General features: G+C 39.3%; 1 protein-coding gene across 1 annotated transcript in view; it reads left to right on the forward strand.

Annotated features, from left to right (window-relative positions):
- The window catches only part of Setd2 (SET domain containing 2, histone lysine methyltransferase), a 101,370-nt gene that overhangs the window by 67,208 nt on the left and 12,106 nt on the right, over window positions 1-22,056 (forward strand). The window contains exons 13-18 of the mRNA XM_057766501.1: window positions 308-356; window positions 717-897; window positions 2,377-3,046; window positions 9,113-9,247; window positions 13,420-13,559; window positions 19,399-19,510. Of these exons, the coding sequence (XP_057622484.1) occupies window positions 308-356; window positions 717-897; window positions 2,377-3,046; window positions 9,113-9,247; window positions 13,420-13,559; window positions 19,399-19,510 (1,287 nt within the window). The remainder of the gene's footprint in view (window positions 1-307; window positions 357-716; window positions 898-2,376; window positions 3,047-9,112; window positions 9,248-13,419; window positions 13,560-19,398; window positions 19,511-22,056) is intronic.

A 22,056-nucleotide genomic window follows, 5' to 3' on the forward strand; every position in this document is an offset into this window, starting at 1 on the left:
TCTCAGGAAGTGTGTTCTTGTCAGAAACAGTCATTTATTCTGCTGTGTTGTGAGATAATGCAACCTTGGGAAATGTAAAATATATACCTATATATACATCTTCTTTTGCTCAATTTCATACGGCTAGGTCTTATTTAAAATCAGATGCATTAAATTTTAGAGAATAATTAAATACCAACCAATCTGTTTTCCTTGTAGTATTTTCCCTACTTCCCCCATACCTTGATGTTATCATGAAATCTGTCAATTTCAAAGCATCCATTTCTTTATTTCACACTGTTAACTCATCTTCTCCCACCCCCCACAGGAGGTATATCGAATTCCAAAGAAAAGTCAAACTGAAAAGGAGAGCACAGGTAGGTTGAAGAATACTTGTGTAGGTAGATTTATAAGAATTCTGTAGGTAATTGAGGAGCCCTTGGGGATCTGCAAAGGGTGATCTTGAACTTTTTTAGGACCAATCTTTTATATAGTAAATTCAGTCTTTCTCTTGTATGTGAAATCTTGCTTAGCCTCAGACTTAGAATAAGGAAGTAGGAATTTGGTTTTGATTCTTCGGTGTCAAGTAACTAAAATTTAGAACCTTTAAATTCAAAGTCAGGACTAAATAAGAGGAAGAGTTCATACATTTGCTATTGGATAGAAATTTTATTATATACATGATGTGTTACTTTCCAGCTAAAATAAACTTTACAAATAATAACTTATCCCCCTAGGAACTGAACGAGGAAGGGATGCTGCTGCCTTCAGAGATCAAACCATTCCAAAGACTCCTAACAGGTCGAGAGAGAGAGACCCAGACAAGCCAGCTCAGAATAAAGAGAAAAGGAAACGAAGGGGCTCTCTCTCACCACCGTCTTCTGCCTATGAACGGGGAACAAAAAGGCCAGATGATAGGTAAGTGTGAGTTTTTCTTATTTTGGCAATTTAAAACTTTCCAAGTCAGGTATAAAGAAAGAGATGAAAATGGAGTAGTAGACTGGTGAGATAGTAGGTAAAGGAGCCTGCTGCCTGAGATTTGATCCTGATATAGTGAAGAGGAAGCCATCTCTGACTCTTTAACATCCATCCACATTTGTGCTGTGGTGCACATAAAGACATCACTTGCATACTAAATAGACTGGAATAAACTACCTACCTACCTACAAAAATAAGTATTTGAATTAAGACTGGGCACAGTAGCATATAGTTGTAATCCCAGCATTAGTGTAGCAGAGGTAGGATTGTTGAAAGTCCAGAGCCAGCCTGGAACATGACAAGTTCCAGGCTAGCCAGAGTTACATTGTGAGACCCTATCTCAAAAGATCTGAAGATAGGTTTGTTTTTTCATAGTAATAGATGTGAAGATTAATAGTGTTTTGCAATTTGTATTTAACCTCATATAGTTGTATTTTATTTGTTTATTCATCTCTTTTAGGAAGGATTTCACTCTGTTGCTGTAGTTGGCCTAACTTACAGCTAGCTAGTAATCCTCCTTCCTTAGCCTCCTGTGGGCTGAGATGACCAGTGTAGCTGCTACTACTGGCTTTTTGTATGGGTGTTAAGGATAGAGCTCAGATCCTCCTACTGGACAGTAGACACTTTTCTGACTTATTCTTGGGACTTTAGGAGCACTGGATTAGATTGATATTGGACTGTTTCTTGTGTCACTGATCCTTTTCATCTTTACGAAGAAATAGGTTACATCTTGTTGAGGTTTTAAAATCTCTATATTTGTGCTTACAGAATCAGCCTCAACTCTAAAGAATCGGAAGCTGGTGTAACTAGTCTGAGAGTAGAGGTGGAATTATTCAAATGTTGGATTTCCCGGGTTTCTTTTCTGGCTGCCAGGTTCTTTTTGTTTGTTTTTATGGTTCCCTGGATTGAACACAAGGCCTCGTACATTGTAGACACTCTGCCACTGAACTATATTCCCCAGCCCAGTATATTTTAAAGATTAATTTTTTAAAAAAATACATATGTGTGTGCACACATGCAGGAACATGAGTACCTTTGTATGCCAGAAAGCATTGGATCCTCTTAGAAATGGAGTAGTTATAAGCAGTTGTGAGCTACCTGACAGGGGTGTTGAGAACTGAACTCTGGTCCTCTGCAAGAGCAGTATGGGCTCTCTCTCAACCGCCGAGCCTTCTTCCTAGCTCCTTTTTTTTTTTTTTTTTTTTGTTTCATTTGTGCAGTGGTGGTATTGAATTCAACCAAACAATTCTCATTAACTAATTTTGAGTATGACTTTTAGCCAGTGCCAAATTAGACTTGATGTAGTTAGTGGTTACTTCGTACTTTGAGAAGAATTATCAATGTGTGGCTTACTGTTTTATAAGTATTTTGGTTATATCCATGATTTGGTAATCTTTTGTGGTATTGTTTTCTTTATAGATATGATACGCCAACTTCTAAAAAGAAAGTACGAATTAAAGACCGAAATAAACTTTCTACAGAGGAGCGCAGGAAGTTGTTTGAGCAAGAGGTAGCACAGAGGGAGGCTCAGAAGCAACAACAACAGCTGCAGAACTTGGGGATGACATCACCACTACCTTTTGACTCTCTGGGCTATAATGCCTCTCATCACCCCTTTGCCGGCTATCCACCAGGTTATCCCATGCAAGCTTATGTGGATCCCAGCAACCCTAATGCTGGAAAGGTGCTTCTGCCCACACCCAGCATGGACCCTGTGTGCTCTCCTGCCCCTTATGATCATGCTCAGCCCTTGGTAGGACATCCTACAGAATCCCTTGCTGCCCCTCCATCAGTGCCAGTGGTGCCACATGTGACAGCCTCTGTGGAAGTTTCCAGTTCACAATATGTAGCTCAGAATGAAAGTGTGGTACACCAAGACTCCAATGTTCCTGTAATGCCAGTACAAGCTCCAGGCCCCGTTCAAGGACAGAATTATAATGTCTGGGATTCAAACCAACAGTCTGTCAGTGTACAGCAGCAGTACTCTCCTGCACAGTCTCAAGCAACCATATATTATCAAGGACAGACATGTTCAACTGTCTATGGTGTGACATCTCCATATTCACAGACAACTCCACCAATTGTGCAGGTAACTAATTGGAAACTCTGTTCATATTTTAAATGTTGTTAATGCCATGCTAATTGAATCTGGTGTAAGAGAAAGCCTGCTGTTGATGACCTGATTTCACTTGAGATGCTAGTTAATCTGATAAGAAGGAAAAATTGATGTCGTTGATTATCTTGTTTGTTTTCTGGTGCTAACCATAAAACCTGGGACCTTATGCATGAGCTCATCAAGCATTCTCCCATTGAATTATACCCTTAGACCTTGGATCTATTGCATCGATATTTACATGCATTTGCATGCATGTAAAATGATGTGGGGGGCGTTAAGACAGGGTTGATAGATAAAGCTTTGATAAATTTTGATAAATCTTTTTTTTTTAAAGATTTATTTATTTAATGTACACTGGTGTTTTGCCAGTATATACTCTGTGTGAGGGTTTCGGGTCCCCTAGAACTAGAATTATAGACAGCTGTGAGCTACCATGTGGGTGCTGGGAATTGAACCCAGGTTATCTGGAAGAACAGCCAATGCTTTTAAACCGCTGAGCCATCTCTCCAGCGCTTTGATAAATCTTGCCTGAAGACCAGAGGCAAAGCTAAAGCCACTAGAGGTCTGGCAGTGGTGGCACATACCTTTAATCCCAGGATTTGGGAGACAGAGTCAGATGGATCTCTGTGAGTTCAAGGTTACTCTGGGCTACACAAGATCACTGCAGAAACAAATTCAGGTGATGGTGGCTTGCACCTTTAGTCCTAGTAGTAGGGAGTCATATGCCAGTAATTCCAGCACTAGAGGAAATATAAAATGGGAGGAAAGAGAGGCATAGTCTTTTTAGTCTACTATCGCCCAGCCTCGGTAAGACTTCTGTAGTGGTTTGGCTGCTCTGTTTTTCTGGTTGAACCCCAATTTCAGTGTCTGGGTTTTTATTATTCGTGCTGCACAGAGCCTCTTCATGTCCTGGAACTCTGTAGACCAGACTGGTTTTGAACTCACAGAGATCTGCCTGCCCCTGCCTCCCAAGTGTTGGGATTAAAGGTGTGCACCACCACTGCCCCAGTGAAGACTACTTTCTTAAGACTACTATGTCACACTTTGCATGTGTAAGGAATTTAGAAGCAACTCAGTTTGAGTGGTCTGGATCAAGTTCCATGAAATTAGAGTCAAGCTATTTTCAAGGTCTGTAGTCATCTGAAGGCTAGATTAGGAATGGAGGATTCACTTGACAGCCATTCACAACCAAGGCTTCCCAGTAGAATTACCCACAGTTCCTATCACTTTATTTTATCTGTTCATCACAAAGGGAAGAGTGTGTGCGTGCCAGGAGATGGGAATCACTGGAGAGTCATCATCATGTAGGTTTGACCACTGTAGTCTGTAATGAGAATAACTTGTGTTGACATAATTGTAGTTTTCAATGCTAGTCACTGAATCTAGCTCCTCACACAATTCAACTATATATGCTTTGAGTTTCTCTAAGAATGTTCATCATGGAATCAATAAAAATACTCCTTTATTTCTGGACTGAAGGAATGAATAGCCTAGTGGTACAGTGTTTGCCTAACATGCATATAACTCTGGTTTTGACACCTTATTCTGAAGAAAAAAAGTTCTATCCCTGTCTGGTTGCTGAAGTGTTTAAAAGTCTAAGCTACAGCAATGAAAGATTCAAGATTCCTCAGGGCAGGAGAGATGGCTCAATGATTAAGATTGTTGTTGTTCTAAAGGACTAGAGTTTAGTTTGTAATGCCTACAGGCAGTTTACAACTTCCTGTAACTCCAGCTCCACCTTCTGGACTTCAAGGGCACCCACACACATGCAGTCACATAAATAAATAATAAATATTTAAAATACTCTCAATAGAATCTGGGCACAGTGGCTCATGCTTGCATTGTAATATTAGCAATAGAAGGATGAGGCAGAAGACTTTCATGTTTAAAACTGGCTACCTAGACCTTGTCTTAAGCAACCCTGTAAGATTCCATAGTATAAATCTAATTGGTTGTATGGTAGTTTTTTTCAGACTTATCTTTTTTAATTATACATACTAATCCAAGTTCCTGCTCCCTTCTCTCCTCCCATTCCCTCCACATATACCCTACCCCACCCCCAGCCACTCCTCAGAGAGGGTAAGGCACATTGCTTTGGGGAGGGTCCAAGACCTTCCCTACTGTATCTAGGCTGATACAGACTAGCCTCCAACACACAGAAAACCACTTGCCTCTGCCTCCCCACTGCTGGGATTAAAGGCGTGTGCCACCACTGCTTGGCAAGTGAAGAGGTTTAACAGTGATAAAATATTTTTTGTGTCTCACAAATATGTATACCTATTGCATTATTTAATTTAAACTGAAAACCATTTAATAGCTTCTTAAAGTTTGAAGTACTTTTCTGCTAAAAGCTTGTTAAGGGTGTGTGTTCCTAAATAACATCTTGTGCTGTCTGTATGTAACTTCTATATTTATTTTCAGCGCTGACTATTTTGGTATTGAATAACCAGTTGGTATGCTGAGGCAGTAGCTTCATATAGGTAGCCCAAGGTTGCTGCCTTTTGCCTCAGACCTAAGTACTTCCACCATATTCAGCATTTTTTTAAAGCCAATACCTGTTATTGATACTGATTTTTTTTTTTTAATCTGCAAATGATTATTAGCTGACTTAGACAGGGAAAGAAAATATTGAACCTAGAGACTGGTTCATACTTTCTTTAACTATATCTACTAAAAAATGATATGATTTAGGGTGATTATTTGGCTCAGGAGCTGATAAACTTTGCATTTTCTTAAACCATTTACTGTCCTGTGAGAAAGTCTCATTCTTTAAACATTGCTTTTGCATTTAAGAAACAGGTCAAATTTGGTACCTGATTTTATAAATTTAGATACTGCTATCTGAAACCAGAGGTTATCTTGTTGCTAATATTCAGAACCAGTCTGCAAACTAAAGAAACACAGCTCTACTCTGTAGTAGTCAACACTTGAAAATTTTTGCAACAGGCTAGAAAACTGGCTTAGTGGTTAATAGCACTTGAGCTCCCAGAGGACCTGAGTTTGGTTCCCATCACCCATGTCAAACAGCTCACAGATGCTTGTGACTCCTGGCCCCTGAGGATCCCAGCATACACACACAGCATTGATTCATGCACATAAATAAAAGTAATAAAAAATACATCTTTAAAATTTCTGCACAGTAAGCTGGGCTTTGGTTGCAAACACCGTGAATCTCAGCACTTGGGAGGCAGAGACACACAGATTTCTGTGAGTTCAAAGACAGCCTGGTTTATGTAGCAAGTTCCAGGACAGCCAGGGCTGTTTTACAGAGAAACACCCTGTCTTGAAAAACAAAACAAATCTGTATAGTGAGCCTTAGTTAACTATCTTGTCAGACAAATTTTCAATTGTAGGCTTGCATGCTCATCCTCTTGTTTTCTCTGGAAATAACATGTTCACCCTGGTTTTGTTTTCTCTTAAACTGTTAGTGGGTAGAGGGGAGGCTGAGGCAGAGGTGTTCAAGGCCAACCTGGAACACATTGTGAGATCCTGTTTTTAAAGAGTTGGGGGTAGGATAACTGTTTTGATTTAGTTTTTTAAATGTTTTGTAAAGTCAGTATTAAATACTTGTAACAAAGATTGTGTGGGATAATTGTGACATCTATCCCTGTATGAAATAAGATGACAGACTCTGAAGATTTCTTTTTTTTTTCTTTTTTTTTTTTTTGGTTTTTCGAGACAGGGTTTCTCTGTGGTTTTGGAGCCTGTCCTGGAACTAGCTCTTGTAGACCAGGCTGGTCTCGAACTCACAGAGATCCGCCTGCCTCTGCCTCCCAAGTGCTGGGATTAAAGGCGTGCGCCACCACCGCCCGGCTCTCTGAAGATTTCTTAGTCTGAGTAATGTAGAAATCCTCTAACATGGTCTAATAGATTAATATCATCTCACATAATCTAAATGGATTACTTTAGTAGCTCTGAGAAAGAAAATAATGAAAGTTCAAGGCAAAAATAAGTTAATTGCAAGATTGTTAAGTAATCTAGCCAAGAGAATAGAATTTTTATGATATCCATGTGAAAGAATATATAAAGACAAAGTTAACAGAATTTGTTAATAGATTTGGGAAGGAAAGCCAGAATTTTTTTTTTTAAACAATTCTCTGCAGTATCTGATGTTAAGCTTTATGGGTTACAAAATTCCATTTAGACATTAGCTGCCTCCAGTCACTCCAAAACCTTAAACTGAAGTCAGGATTGCAAGTATATAGGAAGGTACCAGTACCTCTACTTTTAAACATTGATAATTGTTTGCTACCAGTAACTTCTGTTCTTACTGACTTCTGATTATTATCTGGCTGTGTATTAATTAAAAATTTTTTTGATAGTGTATTTCCTATTTTACTCTGATTTGGAATCTGAGCCCAGCCTGACTTCATAACCCCCTTGTGACATCAGAAAATATATTCTGATAAAGGGTAGTCTCATTGAAGATTGTCTCCTTTATTAACCTGTGATTGTAATCATCAGAGCTTATGTCTGATGCCATGTTTTGTTCAAGGAAGATTTGGATTCACATTTACAAAGAGGCAGAGAATAATATGGGAAAATGACCTCGGACCATTGCCATTGAAAAGCAGCGTCTTCTCAAGGAGAAAATGTCTACTAGAAACACTTTTACTTTGTTAGACTATCTTAAGTTTTCTTATTTGGTCCTAAGTAGAAGATTTACGCTATAAATTTGGATATTTAAGGCAACTTTGATAACTTTGAAACTAAGTACCTAAGGATTACAGTATTTCTTAGAAGTTGGATGAATTCTGATGGATATTAGCCATTTTGGTGTTGATCTTTTTTAAAAGTTTATTATATTTTGTGTATAAGCATATGTGATATGGTAGTCTGATTTTAAGGAAAATATTTCTAGACCACAGAGATAACTCAGTGGGTAAAGTTCTTGCTTCACAAGCATGATGGTGTGAGTTTGACCCTTAGTAGCCTTGTAAAGATGGAAGCTAAGACTAACTTCATGTTGTCCTCTGACTTCTACATTTGTGCCATGGGATGCACACTAATATGGACCAATATTTTAAATATAAAGTTTTAAAGGCCAGCCTGGTTTAACAGGTGAAGACCTCTTGCTACCAGGTTTGACAACCTGAACTCTATCTTTGGAACCTAGCTGGCAGAGATGAAAGAGCCAACTTTTTCATACTGTTTGGGGTTTTTACTGTTATCATTTAGACTTCTTTTATTTTGGATTTGTATTGATGCTTTTGTTCATACTTGATAGTATCTCAGTCCTGGGCTCAAAACTGTCCTTGAGTGAAGTATCTAGATCTAGTCAGCTCCTAATGTTTCTAAAGCAATTAGACACATTGTTTTAGTAAAATTTTCTGCGGTTGAGGAGTAATATGAATAGATTTACATCTTAGACATAATCCTTATTTCTTAGGAGACTCGGATGGGAACGACTACCTGCACCTGACCATTTAAGGTTGAGAGGTGGAGGACTTTCATTCTGGATTATTTCTCTGCTTATTAAAATTTTAGATTCATTATATTCTTCTATCTTTACTGTAAACAAAAAGAAGTTGGGTGGGGGGAGTACTTCCCAAAAAGAGCAGAATGGAGGTGTGTGTGTGTGTCTGTAAATCCCTGGGGCAGCAGTCATCATTCCAGTTCTCTGAAAGTTAAATAGTTAGACAGTGTCTGTGAATAAAAGAGGAGAAACATTTGTGTGCTTGTTTACTTCTGTGCTAAATACATTGTTGTGAGGTTGAAGTAAATGAATTATTCGGTGGTGCACTTCTTCAATCCCTGAACTTGGGAGGCATTTTGCAGGAAGAATCTCTGAATTCAAAACCAGTCAGAGCTATATAATAAGACTTTGTCTCAAACAACCAAACGAAACCCTTCCATGTTTGAAACAAAATTGTTATATATCTTTGAAGCCAAACATACATATAAAAAGTATCTTTTTAAAAGTGTGTGTGTGTGTGTGTGTGTGTGTGTACTGCATCATACTGGAAGTCGTCAATTACTACCTCACATAGTACAATGCAGAGAAATATAAATTATTACTTTGTTCGTTTTGTCTTTTAGAGTTATGCCCAGCCAAGTCTTCAGTATATCCAGGGACAACAGATTTTCACAGCTCACCCACAAGGAGTGGTGGTGCAGCCAGCTGCCTCCGTGACTACGATAGTTGCACCAGGGCAGCCTCAGTCCTTACAGCCAGTAAGAAATGTTTTACTTGTTACCCTCTCATTGGGTGTATATCTTGTCTTTTCATTTTATTTTTTTAGTATTCATTATAATACCAGTTTTTATGTGGATACAATGAAGTCATATGTTCTGTGAAATTACAGTCACATGTATTAGCTAGGATCCTTTTTGTTACTTCCCTTGAATGATCTTATATTTTAATATAGTATAAACTTGTGAAGTAATAATTTTCTAGACACAAGGCACGGAATGATGATATAAACCCGTAATTCCAGTACTCTGGAGGCAGGAGAATCATGAGTTCAAGACTGGCCTTGGCTACACAGTGAATTGAAGGGCAGACTGGTGGTGTCACAGTCAAGACCTTGTCTTGAAAAAACTAATTTTGGGGTCAGTGAGATAACTAAATTAGTAACGTTTTTGCTGTGCAAGCCTGCAGCACTTCTGTAAAGGTGCATGGGGAGCACTGGTGCACAAAGTGGTCTGCTCTCGTACCCCATCACGTGGTAGCATGCATGTTCCTGTACTGGCACACAACACATCACAGTAATAACGACATCTTCAATTTTTTTCTGGAATACCCATTAGTATTTGCAGAGTACTAGAAGATGAGATATAATGAACAAGACTAGGGATGTAAAGTATGTAGTATACTCCTGGCATGTTGTATGTGTATAATATTGAATGATGTTTTTAGTATCCTGAAATATAGATAGAAGGATATGGTAAAATCTTGATGAAGTACTATTATTAGTTTTCAATAAAATGGGATTGCAATTGGACTTGGAAAAACTAAATAGAAGTACTGTGATCATATTGTATTAGAACACTTGACAGTTTCAGAGAGAGTTTTGTTGCAGTCTGGCAGTTGATGGTGGCTTTAAAGAGATGGGGAAAGTAGTTGAGATAGAATTAAAATGCTTTATGTGAAACAACTTGAAAGTAAACTGAATGAGCCTATAAGGGAGTATTTGAAGGTTTGCTATAAGTTGGCTCTGCTAGGCATTGTGAGTATGATGACTAAGATTCTTTTCCTGTTGAAAACTGACATTCTAAATAAGGAGAGGTGATGGTCAATGGTCACCATCATTTGTCTGAGTCACTGTTCTATTTCTGTGGAAAGACACCATAACCAAGGCAAGGCAACTCTTATAAAAGAAAGCATTTAATTAGGGGTTTGCTTACACTTCCTCCAACAAGGACACACCTCCTAATCCTTTCAAACCGTACTGCTCTGTGGTGACTAAGCATTCAAATATATGAGCCTGTGGGGGCCACTCTTATTCAAACCAACACATTCCACTCCTGGCCCCCATAGGCTGTAGCCATATCATAAAAAAGCATATCAAAAGCAGGCCACATACTTTCAACATACAGTGGCACAGGATAGACATTACAATTCCAAAAGGGAGGAAAGGGAGCATGGTGAGGAAATACTGGACCAAAACAACACTGAAAAACAGCCAGGCAAAATCCAAATTCTGCATTTCCATGTCTGATGTCCAACTCCTTTCAGCTCTGTTGACTGCAACATACTTCTCTGTGTGCTGGTTCCACACTTGGTCTCCAGCTTTCCTCCATCTTTTGGTCGCCAACACAACCCAGGCTTCACCTTCACACCTTTGTGCAATAACCTTTTTAGGCCTTTATACAAGGTCACCTTTGACACACATCTAGCCTCAGTGGCTTTTTTTTTAAGCCTTGACTCTAAAGCTGAACCTGCCAAGTTCTACTGCTTATAGGGCTAAACCTTGGTCCCCTTATTCAATTACACTCTATCAGCTTTCTGTTGATAGTTTCTTTCATTGCTTAACAAGGTGGAAGTTTAGCTGGGTGGGCTCTTACCCTGGAGCCACCACTCCCTTTACTCCATTTAAAGCATCAGGCTTTACTTTTAATTTATTATCTCCTTGTGCACTGGACTTAGCTCCATGACGCTTCCTGTTTCTCCTTTTCTTCTTAAAAGAAAACTGTGCATTTTATATTTCTTTGTCCAGCTTACTGCTTGTATTCTAGATCTGCATGTGAGTGATTATTAATAACCACACAACATGATCAATACTAAGGCTGTCTTGAAATCTCTGTCAAGGCCATTAATCCAGACCTCATCAATTTAGCCTCAGGCAGATTTTTAGGACAAAAGCAGAAAGCAGCCACATTCTTTGCCGAAAATAATCGCAAGAATTGTGTCTCTACCACTTACTAATATCTTTCCTCTCTGAAACCTCTTGAACTGGGCAGCCATAATCTTCATTGCTCTCACCACTGAGAGCAATACTATGCTCCTGCTAGTATGATCCATCAAGCGCTGCTTAAATAAAGCATTCAACTATTTTCCTAATCCAAAGTCCACATTACAAGAGTAAGCAGCATGGTCAGGCCTGTCACAGCAATACCCCACTCCTGGTGCCTACTTATGTCTTAGACACTGTTATATTGCTATGAAGAGACACCAGAATCAAGGTGGCTCTTATAAAAGAAAACATTGAATTGGAGGCTTGCTTATAGTTTTAGAGGTTTAGTCCATTATTGTCATGTCAGGGAACATTGTGACACGCTTGGTGCTGAAATAGTAGCTGAGAGCTGCATCCTGATCACAGTCTGAGAGGTAAATACTGGGGTTTGGCATGGGCTTTTAAAACTTCAAAGCCCACCCCCCAGTAACCTACTTCTTCCAAGAAGGCCACACTTTCTAATTCTTTCAAACAGTGCCATACCTAAGCACTCAAATATATGTGCCTGTGGGAACCATTCTTATTCAGACCACCATACTTTAAATCATATTCAAAGTAGTCAAAGTGTAGTGTCATTAAAAAAGGCTAATAAGATTGATGAGGTTGCTTGTAACTTTAATCTAGCACTTGGGAGACTGAGACAGAAAAGTTGACATGAATTTTATACCAGCCTGGTGTGTTAGTGAGTTCTAAGTCAGTCCTTGTTTCAAAAAGAAAAGAAAAAAACATATAAGACATTTAAGGATTTGACTTGAAGAAAAACAGAACTGTTTCTAGATATAAGAATGATAATAGAAGAAGGGAATAGTCACTAATAATTTGGAGTAGGTCCTACCCTCCCACCCCCCACCCCACCCTGGTGTTCTGAGACAGGGTTTCTCTGTGTATCCCTGGCTATCCTAGAACTCACTTTGTAGACCATACTGTCCTGGAACTCAGAGATCCACCTGCCTCTGGAGTGCTGGGGCTAGTGGTATACACTACCACACCCAACTATTTTTATTTTAAAATATTTTTTTATGGTTTATTTAATGTGCATTGGTGTGAAGGTGTCAGATCCCTGCAACTGGATCTGAGCTGCCATGTGGGTGCTGGGAATTGAACCCAGGTCCTTTAGAAGAGCAGTCAGTGCTCTTAACCACTGAGCCATCTCTCCAGCCCCCAACTATTTTTATTTTAGTGTATGGGTATTTTGCCTATATATATGATGTGTATGTCAGGTTAAAAGAAGGCATCAGATACCCAGGAAGTGGAAAGTTGTAAGCTGCCAGTGGAAACTGGGCATCACACCTAGCTTTTCTGCAAAAAAAAATCCACTGCAAGAAAAACCCATTGAGTCATCTTGTTAACCCCAGTATCCTGGAGTTTTATATGCCATTATCATTGGCTTTTGTTGTTGTTGCTTGCTGGTTTGTTTGCTTGTTGGTATTAGCGCTGGTAAATATTGCTCTAGATGATAAGCTGTTAAGTATTTTTAAAGTGTGATACTTTAAATTTGGTTTAATAGTTCCCTACGGGTTTTCATATGTATTGTCTTGTTAGCTATTTCCCATAATAAACCTTTCATTTATCATTCTTAAACATTTTCTTTTTTTGTTTTTCGAGACAGGGTTTCTCTGTGGTTTTGGATCCTGTCCTGGAACTAGCTCTTGTAGACCAGGCTGGTCTCGAACTCGCAGAGATCCGCCTGCCTCTGCCTCCCAAGTGCTGGGATTAAAGGCGTGCGCCACCACCGCCCGGCGTCATTTATCATTCTTAAGGGAAACTAAATGTATACTTTTTGTATTTATATAAGTGGGCATTTTGCCCAATTGTGGCATATTGAAAGAAATATCACTGATTAAAAATTTATGTGGGTGTTGTGTGTGTGTGTTTATATATACATATATAAATATATACACACATATGTACTTATATATGTATTTATTATCAGTTTTTGTTTGTTTTTAGCCTGAAATGGTGGTAACGAATAATTTACTGGATCTGCCACCTCCTTCTCCTCCAAAACCAAAAACCATTGTTTTACCTCCCAACTGGAAGACAGCCCGAGATCCTGAAGGGAAGATCTATTACTACCATGTAATTACAAGGTAAGAGGATTCACTAGGCATCCCAGATCTCGTTTTACTTGGTCAGTTATGCTGCAGTTGGAATTTGATAGTTATTGGATTTCCACTGACTTAAAGGACTGCTGAATTTTTAGAATCTTATCTGGGCAGGGTAGTAGGGGATGTGTGCCAGGTCTCACATGTTTGAGGGGTGGATACATTCAAGGTCAGTCTAAGTTGTTTTGGAAATCATCCACCTGTATTTTGTTTGTTTTATATTGCTTCTAAGACATCTTCTGTCACTGGCACTTGGGGCTTGGTGATTAGGCTAAGGCTAGATGTCCAATCAAGCTCCAGAGAGCCCACCAGTCTTTTTTTCCCTCCAGTATAAGCATGCCACCATGTCCAGGTTTTTTGTTTGTTTGTTTGTTTGTTTGTTTTTAAGTTTTTCGAGACAGGGTTTCTCTGTAGCTTTGGAGACTGTCCTGGAACTAGTTCTTGTAGACCAGGCTGGCCTCAAACTCACAGAAATCCACCTGCCTCTGCCTCCCGAGTACTTGGATTAAAGGCGTGCGCCACCACCTCCCGGCCATGTTCAGCTTTTTATATGGATTTTTGGGACTGAACTCAACTGAGCTATCTTGCTGTGTATGCTCTTGTCCCCTTTTGACACAGGAATTCATGTAGCCCAGGCTGGCCTTGAATGTCTCTGTCTCTCAAGTGCTATGATTGGAAGTGTGCACTGCAATGCCTGCTTTATAATCTGAAAATGTATGATAGATTTTTTTTGCCCTTTTAAAATATGCTTTGGTATATCTACCCCATTGCATTTATTTATAGTGTGTGTGTGCATGTGTAAATATGCATGCATGCATGCAGATTTCAGAGGACAACGTGAGTATGTGTCCCGGGATCTCTAGTCATTAGATTAGGCTTGGTAGCAGGTGCCTTTTAATTGCTAAGCCATTTCATCAGCCCCTTTGGTGTGTGGTATATGTTTGTTTTGTAAGACAGGTTTTTCTTGTAGCCCTGGCTGGCCTGAAGTTCACTATATAGACCAGGGATGGCCTTGAATTTACAGAGATCTCTCCTGAGATCAAAGGCATGTGCCACCACACCCAGCCTGCCATTTGGTGTGCTTTTAATTTACAGAATTCCAGAGAAAACTTAAGATAGAATATTTTGTTTGGTTGGTTTGCTTTTCGTTTTTCAAAGATAAGGTCCTGTGAATGCAAGGCTGATCTGGAACTCAGGATGACTGCCTCTGCCTTCCAAATGCTAGAATTGCAGGCATGCGCCACCAAGCCCTGTTGAGGTTATGGAGGTTAAATACAGAACTTTGTGCATGCCAGGCAAACACTCAACCAGCTGAGCTATATCATGAGCCCTCGTTTTGTTTTCTTTCTGTTTTATGAGACAGGGTCTGGCCTTGATCTCTCAACATTCTTCTTGCTCAGCTTGCAGAGTGCTAAGATTTTAAGTGTGAGTCTACATCGAGCTCAGGAAAGGTTTTTAAAAAGGTAGTGACAGGCCTGGTGAGATGCCTCAGTTGGGTGAAAAATGTTTGCCACCAAACCTTGATGACTTGAGTTCAGTCCTTAGGACCTTTGCCTGGAAGGACAGACCTGACTTTTAAAAGTTGTCTCTGACCTTCACACATACCATGTCACCCATGTACTTAGACACACTAGTTTTATTTTTTAAAGTTAGAGACTTAATCTGTCGATGTCAGTAATCTCAAGCAAACCTTTTCTCTAAAAGATTGAATAGTAATACTTCAAGCTTTGCAAATTAGGCGGTCATCTTCATAATTGTTCAGTTTTGTTGGTATTATATGCTCAATTATAGGTAATTTGTTTTTTTTTTTTTTCGTTTTTTTTTTTTTTGGTTTTTCGAGACAGGGTTTCTCTGTGGTTTTGGAGCCTGTCCTGGAACTAGCTCTTGTAGACCAGGCTGGTCTCGAACTCACAGCGATCCGCCTGCCTCTGCCTCCCGAGTGCTAGGATTAAAGGCGTGCGCCACCACCGCCCGGCTAATTATAGGTAATTTGTAAATGGATAGTTATTTTTATCTATGTTCTAGTTCGTCTTTTTTTTTGTGGTAGTACTGTTTGTTTTATTTGTTTGTTTGTTTTTGTGGTTTTTGGTTTTTCGAGACTGGGTTTCCCTTGAGTAGCCTTGACTGTCCTGGAACTCACTCTGTAGACCAGACTGACCCAGGCTGGCCTGAGACTCACAGAGATCCACCTGCTCTGCCTCTTGAGTGCTGGGATTAAAGACATGCGCCACCGCCCAGCTTGTTTTGTCTTTTTGAGACAGGGTTTCTCTTTGTAGCTTCTGAGTGCTGGGATTACAGGCATGCATCACCACAGCCTGGCCTTTTTTAGTATTTTAAATTACATGTAGGTGTATGTGCCTGCGTGCAGGTATGTACGTACTTGTGAATCAAGGTGCCCTAAACCTAGACTTAATGGACCTAATATGGATATTGGAAACCAAACTCAGGTCCTATGGAAGAATAACAAATGCTCTTTACCCCTAAGCACACATGAAGGACTGAGAGAAAGACAGCGTTTGTGACTATAAAAAATGTAAACTTCTTCGTAAGATATCGTAAACCAAAGTATTTATAATATTCATGAAGATAGGTTAACAGTATGAACATAAAATGAGGAGATACCCTAAATGAACAACTTGTAAAAAATTGAAATGGCCAATCCTATAGAGATGTTCTATTTCAATACTAAAGAGAGTAGAAATATGGGTAAGTTTTAGGCCAGCGTGGTCTACAGAGCAAGTTCCAGGACAGCCAAGGCTACATGAGAAATCCTGTCTCGAAAAATTTAAAACACACACACACACAGTCTTTATTATTATTGTACATACCTGTGATTTAGATATGGGTATGTGCTTCAGCTCAGAAGAACTTGAGTTGAAGGCCAGCCTGAGTACATAGTGAGATTCTGTCTACCCAAAAATGAAAACAAGCAAAAACTTTATAAAAATGAGAACTTAAGTTTCTAACTGAGCACATATAGTGATTTTTTTCAAATGAGGGTCTGCAAACTTACCCATCACTTTGTTTTTTTCTACACCAATATAAGCTTTTTTTCTCTTGCTTCTCTTCTCCTCTTTCCCTATCTTTCTCCTTCCTCTTTTATTGAAAAGAGAAAAGATCAATCTCACTATTAGCCTGTGCTGTCCCTAGATCAGTATAGTAGGAGACCAGAAAAACGAGCACAGTGGCTGTATTGACCTCCCAGAAAGATGTTGGCTCTATTGTAGCTTTTTGTTTATTATTTGGTTTATTTATTTTGTGCCTGTAATTGTGGGGGGCCAGGGTAGGCAGTGGCAGAGAGATAACACAAACGTGCTTTTAAAAATTTTTTTCTTGGGGGCTGGAGAGATGGCTCAGTGGTTAAGAGCATTGCCTGCTCTTCCAAAGGTCCTGAGTTCAATTCCCGGCAACCACGTGGTGGCTCACAACCATCTGTAATGAGGTCTGGTGCCTTCTTCTGGCCTGCAGACATACACACAGACAGAATATTGTATACATAATAAATAAATAAATAAATATTTTAAAAAAAATTTTTTTCTTTAGAGATCAGAAGAAAAATTTTGGAAGTTTATTCTTGCCATCCACTTTTTTTTTTTTTATGTAATGTATGTGTGGGTATTATGTCTGCATGAATGTCTGTGAACCACTTGTGTTCCTGGTGCCCACAGACATTAGAGCCCCTGGATAGAAGTGGGGTTACGGATTAATTGTGATCTGCCACATAGGTGCTGGGAATAGATTCTGGGTCATCTGTGAGAGTAGCTAGTGCCCTTAAGCACTGAGCCATCTATCCCTCACTTCCCCACACACCCACGTGCATATTTGTGTGTGTGTGTGTGTGTGAGAGAGAGAGAGAGAGAGGGAGAGAGAGAGAGAGAGAGAGAGAGAGAGAGAGAGAGAGAGAGAATATCGTTTAATTTTACATTTTACAGCTGCACTGTGCATACCAGGCCAAGCTAACTTACTACCTTCCATATGATCTTCCCATCTCCACCTCCCTTCTTGCCGTATTGTTGAGATTACAGGGTCACACCTGATTCTTTTAGGTGCATTTCAAGGACCAAATTCAGGTCATTAGGCTTGTTTGGGAAGTGATTTTTACCCACCAAGTTTTATCCACCAAGCCATTCCCACTGCTCCAGCTTTAACCTTTCAAATAACTGCCTTCCTAGATTACTCTGTGATAACCGACTCCAGACTCTTAATTTTTTCTTCAAGTCAAGTTTTTGGGTGGTGGTGGTGGTTTTTTTTTTTTTTTTTTTTTCCCCTTTTCTTTTCTGTAGCTTTGGAGCCTGTCCTAAAATTCACTCTAGACCAGGCTGACCTCAAACTCAGAGTTGACTATGAATATCCTTACTTTAGAGTTCGCCCTACAAATCTTGCATAAATAAATAAATAAATAGATACAACCAAGCCAAGTGTGGTGGGATGTAGCATGAATTATAAAAACCCAGTGACAGCCGGGCGATGGTGGCGCACGCCTTTAATCCCAGCACTTGGGAGGCAGAGGCAGGCAGATCTCTGTGAGTTCGAGACCAGCCTGGTCTACAAGAGCTAGTTCCAGGACAGGCTCCAAAACCACAGAGAAACCCTGTCTCAAAAAACAAAAAAACAAAAAAAAAAACCCAGTGACAGATACAGAAGTTAAAGCTGAAGATCAGAAAAGCAGAGCAGTAAGCCACCAGAGAGACCTTTTACTTCTACCAATGCTCAGGACTGAAGGGGCTATCTGCAGACTTCCTAGACTGCCCTGTGTCTCCACCAAACTTCAGATTCCACACTTGAGTTCCTGTCTCTTCCCCTTTATATTTCTCTCTTTGCCCAATCATATTGCTTTTGTCTTCACCTCCCTAGTGCTGGGATTAAAGAGCACTAACACCTGGCTCTGTTTCTGGATCGATCTTGTGTATATAAAATGATAAAGCCAGCTAGGAGGCCAGGGAAATGGCTCAGCAGTTAAGAATACTTTTCTTCCAGAGTACTAGAGTTCAATTCCCAGCACCCACATCAGGTTATAACCACCTGTAACTTCCAACTTCTTTTGGCCTCTGTGGGCACCCACACTACTATGCACATACCCATACCCACATCCAGACACAGATACAGACACTCACTCACAAATACACAAGCATACACACCCACACAATTTAAAATAAAATAATTCTTCTAAATCTAGTTGATTGTGGTGGTATGTTCCTGTGATTCTAGCATTCAGAAAGGAGGTAGAGGCAGAAAAATCAAAGGTTTAAGGTTTAACTAAATCCTTAGTTCCATCCTGTGTTATATATTTGCTTGTTTATTTTTAAAACAACTATAACCATTCAATGAGTTAACATGACTGAGCCCTTTTTATTACCAGTTGAGGGTATTTTTAGAGAGATTACAATTTTAGGAGTTTTTTTCTAGACTTTCAGTCGTTAAAGTGCAAAACTACAAACATGGTCAAGGATTGTAGAGATGTGGTTTCTTTTGCTCCAAACACATAGTAGCTATAGTAGTCACTGATCTGTTTGTCTGCTCCATACTTTTTAAACTCAGGATCTACCTAGTACACTGAGCCAATTGAGAAGCAAACAAGATATTTCGTTTTCTTGATGTTGTCAGTACCTAGCCAGCATTATTACATCTTTGCCTTCAAAAGTGTGATGGGATTAATGTTAGGAATATATCTCCAGGCTAGAGTCATTGCTGATAAGCTATCAGGAGTATGTCTTAGTCTCACAGTTCTGGCTTATCATCTATCTTGTTGTTTATTATAGTTTTAAACTCTGCAAAGATTGTCTGTTTTACCCATGACAGCTTTGCTGTTGTTAACTTCTTTTAGGCAGACTCAGTGGGATCCTCCCACTTGGGAAAGCCCAGGAGATGATGCAAGCCTTGAGCATGAAGCTGAGATGGACCTGGGAACCCCAACATATGATGAAAACCCCATGAAGGTGAGTGTGGCTTTTATATGTATTCTGGTCATATGAGCATCTGTGTCCTTTCATTTCAGTAAGGCCATTAGCTATATAGCTTTCAGATATTTTTCTCTTTCTTTGGAAAATATGTGGGAGTTCTTCTGTCAAAGGAAGAGATTAAAATCAAAGAGAAAAACTGTTTTTAGAGATTTAAGGTCTCAGATGTGTATTAGCTACTTATTCGTATAAGAAATACATTTAGAAGGTTTTTAAATATATGAATAGACAACTATAAAAATGTTTTGTAGCTCTAATAATAGTAACAGAAGACTAAAGGATAAAACTAGAGGCCCCGTGATAAGTATATTCCATACTCCTTTATAACCTTTTTTAGTATATTAACTCTTCTTCTTGATACTAAGCTGTATAGATGGTTGCTTTTTACTTGTACTTTATTTTTGAACCATGGACTGTCTAGCCCAAGCTATCATCCAACTAGTGATCTTGCCATTACATTCTGCTTTGTTTGGACTCTTTAAACTGAATACAGTAAATCGAATGGGCATTGCAGCTTAGCGTCCTTTTACTTTGAAATTGGTTGGCTATGGAATGAATTTAAACTGGTTCCATTAACACTCACCAAAGGGGTCGGGAGGTGGTGTAGTAAATAAAGTACTTGTTGCACAAGCCTGATGTCCGAGTTCAGATCCTCCAGCATTCCTACAGTACGATGGGCAACAGAAACAGGAGAATTGCCTCCAAGTTCCTGGGCCAGCTAGGTTAGAGTACATAACATACTGGCAAGAAATAACGAGACCGTGCCCCAATAAAACAAATAGCCTCAAAAAAGAAACCACAAAACTATGACATTCGTGGTATGCCCATATGGACACACACCTCCTACACACAGGTAGATAATGAAACTCACCCAAGGAGCCGGGTCATCATACTTGTTATTACTAGATAGGAGGGCCACAGATTTAGACAGCAAATCCTGTCTAAAGGAAAGCATCATCATCATCATAATAATAAGCCAACAACAGCCAGTGAGGTGCTCAGTGGGCTAAGGAGCTTACCACCAAGGCAGATGATATATCTGGTGCTTGGGACCCATGCTGGAAGGGGAGAATCAACTCTCAAAAAGTTGTCTTTTGTCTTCAATGTGCGTGCTGAGGCGTGTATGCGCCCCCCCCCCCCAAAAAAAAGCAACAAAAGAGACACCCTCATGTGATTCTCAGAGTATAAGACTTCCTTTCTTGTTTGTGAAACCATGGGCAGAAAACAATTACTATGGAAATGCTAGAAAAAAGAATAATATTTTACTCTTCATCTTTCCTCTGACAAAACAATCACTGAGATTAGAAGTGGTAGAAATATAGAACACATACTTGCTACGCAATTATCCTTATTTATTAATAAGATTAAATAATAAGATGAGTTATCTTACATCAGAAGTCATTCTGGGTATTTTAAACCTGAGCATTTTATAGATTTTTTGTTTTGTTGCTGCTTTTAAAGGACATAAGAAGAAGCACTTAAATTATTAAGGATGGGTGGGAGGGGGAAGAAGGAAGAAATAGAAGCTAGAATGAAAGAAAAGTATGAACAACTCCATACTTCTTTTATGTTTCATTAACTTTTCTAGGAAATGTTTTCATTTCTTAACTATATTTGACAGGCATCTCACATTCTGTGACCTGGTGGGCATGAAACCTCCAGTGATCCCCCATGTGCTAGATTTATGGCATATGCTGCTTGACCAGAATGAAGTTACTTCCTAACTTGTTAGGTATTCCCATATGAATCAAAGCTTGTGAAGGCCTCAGTATTTAATACTAGGAAGGGATCCTGAGATCTAAGACTGAGAGATTTATAATACCCATGTATCTCACAATGGGCTGTCATCTTAGACTGCACCACATTGCTGTGACTACAGGATCAGCTTTTTTCTGAGTCAGAGAATTTATATTTCACTTGCTTCTGTTCATCATGCTTTTCTATTCGTTTTCTCATATGTTAATGAACACCAAAATATGTCACTCTATTTTACTTTAAAGTCTGTTAATATCAGTATGTAATTAGGGTTAGAATTTAAGTTGGCCCTGCTGGGGGCGGTGGTTACCTCTTTAGTAGTACAGGTATTAGATTTGTGAGTATAGACTCAATTTTTTGTACCCATAGTCATAATAAAAAGTCTGGTAAAGCCGAGCGGTGGTGGCGCACGCCTTTAATCCCAGCACTCGGGAGGCAGAGGCAGGCGGATCTCTGTGAGTTCGAAGCCAGCCTGGTCTACAAGAGCTAGTTCCAGGACAGGAACCAAAAGCTACGGAGAAACCCTGTCTCGAAAAATCAAAAAAAAAAAAAAAGTCTGGTAAAATGTTAAAATTTTTAAACTTTTGTTTAGCCAAATCCTATTTTCAACCACTATTTAGCATTTCTAATTCTTTGACATAGAATTGTATTTCCATCTTCAATTATTTTCTTTTCATCCTGAAGAATTTCCTTGAGTATTTCTAGTATTTCAGATCTACTGGCGATGATGTTTGTGAGCTTGTTTTTTTCTAGGGAGGAAAAAAAACTAT

This window comes from Chionomys nivalis, chromosome 4, assembly GCF_950005125.1.
Source record: "Chionomys nivalis chromosome 4, mChiNiv1.1, whole genome shotgun sequence".
NCBI lineage: Eukaryota > Metazoa > Chordata > Mammalia > Rodentia > Cricetidae > Chionomys > Chionomys nivalis.